Here is a 10,595-nt window from a genome sequence, read left to right on the forward strand (position 1 = left end):
TTAATTTATTAATTTTAGCTTTCAAACTCATTAAAGTTTCCAGCAGACTACTGCTTTTCATGAAATATGACATATCGAACTGGGGAAAATTTAAAAGAGATTTTATATTTTATATTTCTCTGAATATTATACACTGAAATTATAATATTATATTTTACATTATTATAAACCTATCGATAATTTTCTCTAATTATTCTGGAAAATTTTTAAATGATCAGCAATAGTATTTACTTAGATTATTTTTTCCGTGTTTGACTCAATCCCTGAATTGACGTTTTTAAGAAGTTTTGATGAGAGACTTTTTGAATCCTTGGTCTAAACTTTAGAATTAGTCTTTTTCAATCCTGATCCTAGCTGGTTGTATTTGATAGATGGGTTTTTCACATTTCCTTGGTTTATGGAATTCTGTGTAATAGATTTTAAGACTTTTTCGGCTGACTTGATATTTGTATTCCTTCCGAAAGTCTTCCCGAGTCTATTTTAATTCAAAATAAAAATCGACTTCATTCGTGACATTAGGATTTTCTCCCAAAAACATAACAGTGGAAATAGAAATGAGTTCTGTAGAGCTTGTTACTGTTATGATTTCCTCACTACGTTTCATTAAATTAATTTTTTTGTCAGTTTGAGACTTATCTGAAAACTGTAGAAAATTCTATTGAGAATGAGATTCGCTAAAAAGCATACTCATTGTTTTTATTAGTTTTTATTTAAATTAGTGAGATTAAAATTCTTGTTAAATTTTCTTATTATTAATTGCTTTGCCAATATCGTATGAATCTGATTTGCTATATAGCATTTGTATGGAAGGATTATTGTTTTCCTCTCGTTACATGGTAAGCAAGATTAGTACAAGATTATATTTATATTAAATCAATCGTAAAACACTCTAGAAGTTTTTACTTACCATTTTCCAAACTAACGATCCCATCGATATTGCCATCAAACTTTGATGTATCATCGAATTTATCAATCTGAATAGCCTCTCAGATGTTTGTATTGCAGAATTATGGATCTATTTGATATATCTATTTGGTTCTGGAGTCGTTATATTTAATTTATTAGGATATCCAATTGATTCTGCATTTTTCTCAGTTTGTCATCCGTTTTATCTTTGCTCCTATTACAATTTCATGATCTGGAACGTGAATAATTTTTCTTTTCTCTTTTATATTATTTGTGACTTTTTGATAACTATTGATAAATAAATTTGCTGTGAAAATTTTCTCACGTTGCGATGCATAACAAACAATAATGATAATAGAGCGCAGTGGCAGTCATTAAGCGAAACTTAATATATTTGCAATACTTATTTTTTTCTAAATATATTATTTCTCATATAAGAAAAAATTTTTATTATTTATTTGAAAATTAAAAAAGAATCAATTATATAATAATTTTTAACAACAAATAATGTTAATGATTTATGTTATCTACGAATTATCTACGTTTCTATGCTTGTTATAAGTTAAAATGTTTTTTAATAATGATCATTTGTAATTTATAAAATTTATTTTACAAAATTTTACTTGTTACATACAACTAAATTTAATATCATTATGTAATAGAATGTTTTAGTATTTATATTTAATGATTTGTGAAATTTCATTGAGATCATTAAAGCAAAGAGACAAAAAATAAATATAATTTTTATTAACATTTTCTATTATCATATTGCTATTATACACTGCATATATAAAAAAATCCTAAAATTATTATTCATTTTTAGCTTTATCAATTATAGTTTTCATTATCATATGGTTATTAATATATTGTTATTGCAAAAATTACATAAAATTTTTTTTATAAATTTTGTAGTTTTTAATTTTTTAATAATTTGAATAAAATAAAGAATATATAAGATATATATAATAATATAATATTATAAGAATGAATAACAACTTTAAGAATGTTTACAAAAAGTAAATTTACAAAACATTTACGAAATATCAAAAATCAGAATATCCTAAAAATAATACTAAATTACATTTAAAATTTTTAAAACTATTATATTATTTAGTTATTTGATATTATTAAGTTTGATTGTCTAAAAGTCAATAAAATATTAATTAACACAAGTAATACGTTTCGATCAAAGATATATAAAACAAATAAAACCTAAAATATTTCTTGTGTCTTTTTTTTCAGCCTTTCATATTAGAAAACGAATATATACATACGTATATTAATATTCGATAATTATAAAAGAATTATAGAACGAAGAATACATAAGAAAGAAATTCTTATTTTCCTCAGAATTAAAAATTATCTTAGAATTGAAATAAATTCTATAGATTGCATTTAAATTCTTGTGACGTTTATATCCTGAAATTACCAATAACAAATTCCTAACTCTACAATTAAACTATAGCCGTTGTCCATCACTTGTCACGCGATATATCAATATTATTACTTTTTGATTTTCATAACGGTCGGGCATATGGAAAATATTCAAGAATAGGAAAAATTGTGGGAATAGTGTTCAGTTGTGTGACTGTTGTTTAAATTTCATAAAAGAATGGACTTCGAAGGTAGTCAATATTATAACATTAATCGAATTCTCATGATTTGTGTTGGTCTTTGGCCATACGAAAGAACAATATATTCGAAAATGTTAAATATTTTTATTTTTTTTTTTTTAAGTACTTGGTTATTTATACAGGTATTTTATTCTTTAATTGTTATTAATTCTTTAATTATTATTAATAATATTGTAATTGTAAATTTACTATTTTATAGATTGAAATATTAATTTAATTTTTTCGAAAAAAAGATTTTATTTTAATTTTAGGCAATGTCATTCATAATGTTAAAAATGGATATAAATTTAACATTGACTTTGTTATCCTATATCTCGTGTACATGTATTTGCATTATGAAATATTTTAATTATTTGCTAAACATTAAAGATGTGAGTATAGAAAAATATAAATGGATATTATTATTATATTATTATTGTTATATTATGATTGTTATATTATTATTGAAATTTTGAATATTTTTATTTTGAACTTGTACTTTAAGAATATTATATTAAGATATTATTTTTCATAATTATAGATAAAAAACTTCCTAGATGAAATTAAAAATGATTGGAATTCATTAATGAATATAGAAGAGCTCCGAATCATTCATGAATATTCTAAAGTCATAAGAAGAATAACAATATGTTTCGTTAGTAAGTGGAAATTTTTTAGTTTCTTTATGATCATTTCATAATTTCATATACATCTGTTATTTCATAACAACTGTCGTGTTATTCAAATTATCATTCAAATTCCTATTACTATAAATGTTAAAATATAAAATATTTTTCTTCGTTTAAATTATACGAATACAGATCGAACAGAAATTATATCGATTGCAACAAAAAATAATATTGGCTGTTCGGACAGGAATAATGAAACATTCAGTCTATAGGTCTGTAGGTATCAATAGGTAGGCACATAGTAATTACGAAGAATCGATCGAGTATTCACAACATGTTATTAGTCATTTATTTATAAATGGTATTTTCGCAGACATTGTTTTCAATTTCTTATCAAACACATTATTATGAAAAAATAATATATTATTCATATTTATAATTAGTAATAATTAATAGTTTTATTTATATTTTTATTACATGCATGAAAAGTGACATAATGTTTTTTTACATAAATGTTATTATTATACGTGAGATTTCTTAAAATTATTTATGATTTTTGTGTTTTATTGTAGATATTTTTAAATATAACAATTAATTAACAAGTAATATTATTACAGTTATTATCGTGCCACTACAATTGGTATTCTTTTTGAATATATTTGGTAATGATATCCTAGATATTTTGATTCCTTTAAATCACACTCGCCCACGGACAGTTCCAATTGAAATTTACTATTTCATCGATCAACAAAAATTTTTCTATTTTTTTGGCATGCATTTGAACATTATTACCAGTTTCGGAGGATTAGTATATATCGCCATTGAAACAATATCTATGGCTATGATAATACATCTTTGTGGATTGTTAAAAATTACTAGGTAAAAAAATTAAAAAATATAAATTTTATTAAATTAAAAAAAATTAAAAATTATTTATTTTAAATTTTTATATAATTATAATATATTTTATATTAGTTGAATATTTTAATATAATTATTCAATATTTATTGATTAACATTTTTTATCAAGCATTGATATCATCATTGAATTGTTTTAAATTCGTTTCTTGATTGGAATATATATTAATTATGAAGTATTTCATATTTTTATTATATAATATTTGCTTAATTTCAATTATTTCATTTATCTATTGTACATGTGATTTCTCTTAGTTTTTTTACAGCTTTCGTATAACTAATACATTTGTTGCAAACATACCAAAAGTATCTTCTACAGAAAGAAGTATAATAATCCGCAAAAAAGTCATGTCAATTGTATATTTACATGTAAAAATCAAAAAGTTAGTATCTCATTATCAAGCGATAATCATAAACAAGTTTCTTAAAGCATAATAATATTTTTTTTAATAATTTCTTTATAATAATATTAAATTTTTCATTTATTTCTTTTTATATTTATTTTCATTAAAATCTTTAAAGATTAATATTTCGTACAATTAATGAAATTATTTTTTTCTTTTGTTAAAGTTATATCAATTGGATTCAAGAAAAGATAATCATAACCTATGATTTATTAATATTATTAGGTTTAATTGCATTTAGTATTTTCATTTTCGAAGTGAGTATCAAATATCTGGACGATATAAATAATAATTAATCACGATAATTGATAATTATAATTATTTTTTATCTTAGCTTGCCAAATCAGTAACATCCAGAACTAATACGAACGAAATATTTTCATCTTTAATTTTTGTAATTTGCATTACTATTTACGGATTTATTCCAAATCATTTTGCGCAAGAGATAATTAATCATAGTTCTAATATTTTTATAGATACGTAAGTATTTTTAATTCATGAATACATTAAAGAAAGATTTTAATAATAATAAAATAATAATAATTCATTAGTTATGAACTAATTCTAGATACAACACAGAATGGTACAAACTCCCAATAATAGAACAAAAATTATTATTGTTCATCATGCAGAATAATTTGAAAAGTCTTAATTTCGTGTTATTGGGTTCTATGATTGCATCTTATAATGTATATGCAACGGTAATAAAAATGATTGAATTAATATTTAATCTTATTATGTGTGTCTGTTTATCGAAACTGAATTATTTCAGATACTACGTACGGCATTTTCGTATTTCATGGTTATATATTCTATGGATTAAAAAATTGATGAATAATCGTACAAATGATTGTAAATGACTATTTAGAAAAATCTATCTTATTCAAATTTTAAGATATTGATCATATTTTAGCAAAAAGAAAAGAAATGAAACATTAATAAATTGATATTAAAAAGTAATAAAATTAGATTTTTATGTAATATATTTACTTGAAATCAATCAATTTTTTTTTCACCCAATTGCGATTTTATTTTTTTTTTTTTTATTTATTCTAAAGATAAATTTTAATTATGAAATAAAATTTATGAAAAAATGATTATGAAATATAAATTTATAAGAGAATATTATTTTGAATAACTTTTTCTTATAGATTAATTAATAGTCTTTTACACTTTTTGAGATATTTTGCAAAAAATAATTGGTATTATATTAAATTTCTATGTGATATGCGTTATTTCTTTAATTTAATATTAATTTCAAATTTATATCTAAATTATGAATATATAATTTATGTAAATTTATATTTTTATATAACTGAAGAAATTATGAATTACTATAAATTTATATAAGTTTAAAAAGTATTAAATAATGTGAAGATAATAATTAAAAAATTAAAAATTTTTCATAAATCAATTATATCAATAAGTAAAAAAAAAATTTTAATAAAAAAGAAAGTTATATTATAATAGTTATATTATATTATATTATAATTATATTAGGAATGACAAAAACATAATATTGATAGTTGTAAAATAGGAATTTAAGGACTAACTAAAAGATTAAACAAATTAAACAACATATTTCAAAAGATGTATTGATTCATAAATTAATATATCTATTTTTTATCATATGAGCACTTTTTGTAACTATATCTATTTTTTTAAAATTTATTAAACATAATAAAATTATTTTATATTATTGTTATGAATAATGAATAATTATAAAAACCTTATCAATAAAAAATAAATATTATATATTTCTCAATCTTTATTTATAAACTTATAGTGGTTCTCTTTGCTATTCAGAAATAATTTAAACATTGATAAACAAAATTAAAATTTGTTGTTATTGATGTTATCTTTATGTTATTATGTTATTATGATGTATACTGGTAAAAAGAAAAAACGATCAATGCTATTATCAATGGATTTAAAATACAAAAATATTTTAACTTATGAATAAACTTATGAATATACTTCTTTAGAAATTATTATGAGATTAACGACATACATTCCAATGATATACATACAGATAGCGTGGCCAAGCAATCAGCAAGGTTTCTCAAATGTGATTCTATATTAAAGTTAAGACGTTGTCTTTTTAAGTGATACAATAAAAAAAAACCAAACAAATTTTAAAATTGAGAATGAAAAAAAAAATTTAATAATATATAATAATTCCAAAAATATATTACATATTGCTACTTATGAAGTTTTATTTAAAAATTATTTCTTGGATCAAATTGTTTTTTTTTTCTGTTTTAATTTGAAAGATTAAAATTTTTTTTTATATTGAAAAATTAATTTTTTTATGAAAATATGTGATAAATTTATTGAAAATATATTATAAATACAGTAAAACACAGTAAAAATTATATTTAAAAATAATAAAATCAATCAAAACATAGCCTTAAGCCATAGGTACTTATTGCACTTATCCAATAAGTAGAATTTTATTTAAAAAAATGAAACAAGGAAAAGATGTGAAAATTTCCATTTCAAGCAATTCTATTTTCAAATACATCTTTTCAAACAAATATAGGATATTAAACATTGAACTAAATAAGAAACTTGAGTTATTAATTATTTTATATTAGATTCTACAAATTCATTCTAAATTCACCTATAATTGAAATTCTCATCATGGAACAAAAATAAACAAAAATAATCTCCAAACAAAAATAACAATAAAAGTCATAAACTAATAGTCTAACTGATTTTCCAAAAAGTTCGAAAAACAAATCAGAACATAATATTCATAATATATATATAAATTATATAATTCATAAATTAATATTAATTCAATATAAAATTCATAAAACTAAATAACTAAATAAAGTTGAAATTATGCTAATTTCAACTTTACAGATTTATCAAAATCAAAATCGAGATTTTGATGAGATTCAAATCAGATAAGATATGTTATCACGGCAAATAATAAATCAATAAAAATAATTCTAAACAAACATTAGTCTTTTGTCATTAATCTTTATCTCGCAAAATATAATAGAAATCTTAGAATTCTAGAATAATCTATATACTTGTCAACAACTTACAAAATTTGGTTAGTTTCTATGAGTATAATTTATAAGCTCTAAATTATAAGCTCTAAACATAATAAATAACAAAACATACAATCATAATAAATAATAAAAATACGAAATAATAATTTACATATAAGAGATTTATACAAAACTTTCAAAGTAAAATGTGAATATAACGATTATAATTATTACATCAAGGAATATTGAGAAATGAAAGAGCTAAATGCAGCCAAAAAAATTATAACCCTTTCACTAATTAAAAACTCACTTACCCTAATTTCTTATCAAGATATTAAGATGTTAATCACATAAAAATAGTTACAAAATGAATAGAATAAAAAATGGATCCAAAAAGAAGAACAAAAATTTAAAATCAAATTCTTCTAGCAACAAATATTATGTAACAACTTAAATAGAAAAGAAAAGATGATATGATATCCAGATTGAAAAGGGGCCACATAAAAATAATTCATGAACGTCTGCAACTTATGCCAAAACCAAACAATAATGATTGACAATTTTATACGAATGCAAAATAGCAATCGAACAAAGACAGAAATACAATATAAAACAAGTATTAACAGATACAATATAATATAATACAACAATATTAATAGATTAGAACTATGTATGAAATAAAATATTCTCCAAGATATAAATCATCTAAACCAAGCCTTTGCTAATGATTTTATAGATAACAAAAAAAAAATGCTTTCCAAAGACAAGACCAAAGACAAAGAAAATGATCTAGAATATAAGTCAAATTTGATTCCTTCATATGTGAATGGAATATTCAAATATATATTATATTATATATTTTATAAACAATTATTAATGAATCATTATCAGTATACATAGTTTGTAAATTAATACGATATAAATTAATATCACATTATATAAATTTATATTATATAAATTAATATGATGTAAATTAATATTAGAAAAAAGTTATATTTAATGTGATTAGCCGAATAATGTTAATATACAATATATATATAATACAATATATATATATAATAGTGCATTATATACAAAAAAATTGTTGGCAAAAAAATAATATTTTGTTTAGAATTGACTTTTAAAAATTTAAGAAATTGAATTTAAATGAATAGAAAAGAAAAAACAATATTTTCAAATGATTGATAACGAAAAAAAGAAAAAAGAAAACTTAGAAAATTAGGATATAATTTATGATATAAAATGCATAGTATTATACTAATAAAACCAATAGTATAAAAAGATTTTATTTAATTTGTATATAATGAAAAAGAATTCATCTATTATGTTTTGATAACATATATGAGCCGTTTATTTTGAATATATCCACTTAGTTTAAAATCGAGATTTTTAAAAGTTTGGGTTTTAATAAATTTGAAAATATTGCTAATTGATAACATGATAGTATAACATTTTTGTGTTTTTAAGAGTGTTTAATTTACTAATCCAATTAGTATAATAAACGTTTAAAAAAGAATTTTTTTAATGACTAGAAATATTATTAATTGAGTATGATATAGTATAATTGAAGAAATTTTATCTTTATTTTTAAATTTATCTCTCAAAAGATAAATGCATCATGCTTAAAATGACAAAAAATATGATTTAGTTACAAAAATATTATTCTAAACAAAATTAAATATGCTTCTTGTTAAATCAATAAAATTATCAACCTTTCTGTTTTAATTTTCTTTAAAAAATTGCTCGATTATATAATAAAAAGAACTTTACAAAATATAAAATACAATAGAACATAAGTAACACTAATTTACTTAGTAAATGTGAATATGATAGTATCTCGGATAGTATGTGAATTATGACAAAAAATTAAATAACATAATAATAAAATAATTTAACAAATAGTAATTTATTTATACCATTAGTTCTTCTTTACCTAAAAGACAGTATGAACAAGAACAATTTTTTATAATCTAAAAATCCACAATCATCATTAGCATATTTTTGTAAGCTTAAGTTTTAGTATTTGAAAGAAACAAAAAATTATTAAAACCGGAAACACATTTATAAAAAAATTAAATTAATTCATTAATATCTAAAAGAATATATAATTGAAATATTGTATTAATAAAATCTCACTTGTCCAAAAATATAAATGTTTTAAAAATTACTCGTGCTTATTTTTTTTCATTTTTCTTCACTTATTAAGTACCTGCATCAAAGGAAAATAATAGAAATAATAAGATTTAGTGAAATATATTACTTTTTAATTTAAACACATATTAACTGAATTTCATATTATTTTTAGATATATGTATGTATGAGCTTTGCAAATTGTGTTAAATCATAAGCACGTTTTAAAATCATTCGATCCTGAAACTTTTAACGAAACTTATGAGATTCAGTTTATAATATGAGTACAATAACGTTATTTTTAAATTGAAAATTTTTTAGAGATTTATAAATGTTCATGCTTTAAATTTATAGTCAAGATTTATTTATTTTTTTCCAATAACCAAAAACATAACCTAATTTTGTAATACCCAATTTTCCGAAGAATAATTAAGAATAACTTAATGGGAAATAATAATTAATTCCTTAATCGAAGCTTGAAAAAAAACTTTGAGATTTTTCTTTATCACTTTCTTCTTTCATTTTGCAAATATGGAATGAGATCATCAATGTGTTCCTTGATAATTTCAAATAATGAAAACTAATTAGTAATACTTTAACAAGAAGCAACTCCCAAAAAAATAGAATCATGTCACCTGACAACATCAACATCAAGCATTCATCAGTAACAATTTTTTTTGTATGAACAAATTGTAATCATTTCAAATAGACTGTGTAATTAAATAAAATTATTATTATCGATAATGTATAATTAATAAAATTAGCATAAATTAAAAAAATGATTTTGATAATAAAAAAAACCATATTATTAGAAGAATGATTAAAAATTAAAAATTATGAAGATAGTTCTAATATTAATTTGGTCAACGAGTATAATGTTGATAACTATGGTATTAATAATAGGTTAACAAGTATGGTATTAATAATAGGTTAACAAATATGATATTAATAAAAAATAGAGAGAAAAAAATATCAATATGACAATTTTCAGAAA

The 10,595-nt window shown here is 20.4% G+C and overlaps 1 protein-coding gene across 1 annotated transcript; it reads left to right on the forward strand.

Moving 5' to 3' along the window:
• The first annotated feature begins 3,400 nt into the window (after positions 1–3,400).
• LOC108004216 (odorant receptor 4-like) lies at positions 3,401–5,500 on the forward strand. The gene is made up of 7 exons (XM_062086221.1): positions 3,401–3,428; positions 3,766–4,027; positions 4,332–4,448; positions 4,636–4,726; positions 4,804–4,949; positions 5,038–5,170; positions 5,242–5,500. Exons 1-7 carry the CDS (start codon positions 3,401–3,403, stop codon positions 5,290–5,292), a joined length of 828 nt encoding a protein of 275 aa, XP_061942205.1. The 3' UTR covers positions 5,293–5,500.
• The last annotated feature ends 5,095 nt before the right edge of the window (positions 5,501–10,595 follow it).

The sequence above is a fragment of the Apis cerana genome, linkage group LG16 (assembly GCF_029169275.1).
Source record: "Apis cerana isolate GH-2021 linkage group LG16, AcerK_1.0, whole genome shotgun sequence".
Taxonomy (NCBI): domain Eukaryota; kingdom Metazoa; phylum Arthropoda; class Insecta; order Hymenoptera; family Apidae; genus Apis; species Apis cerana.

What these genes read in the sequence shown, in the direction of transcription:
- LOC108004216 (XM_062086221.1), top strand. Translation starts at nt 3,401, where the DNA reads ATGAAACATTCAGTCTATAGGTCTGTAG. An exon ending in TTCAGTCTATAGGTCTGTAG is followed by an intron (nt 3,429 to 3,765) that starts GTATCAATAGGT and finishes ATATTATTACAG; the next exon opens with TTATTATCGTGCCACTACAA. An exon ending in TCTAATATTTTTATAGATAC is followed by an intron (nt 4,950 to 5,037) that starts GTAAGTATTTTT and finishes AACTAATTCTAG; the next exon opens with ATACAACACAGAATGGTACA.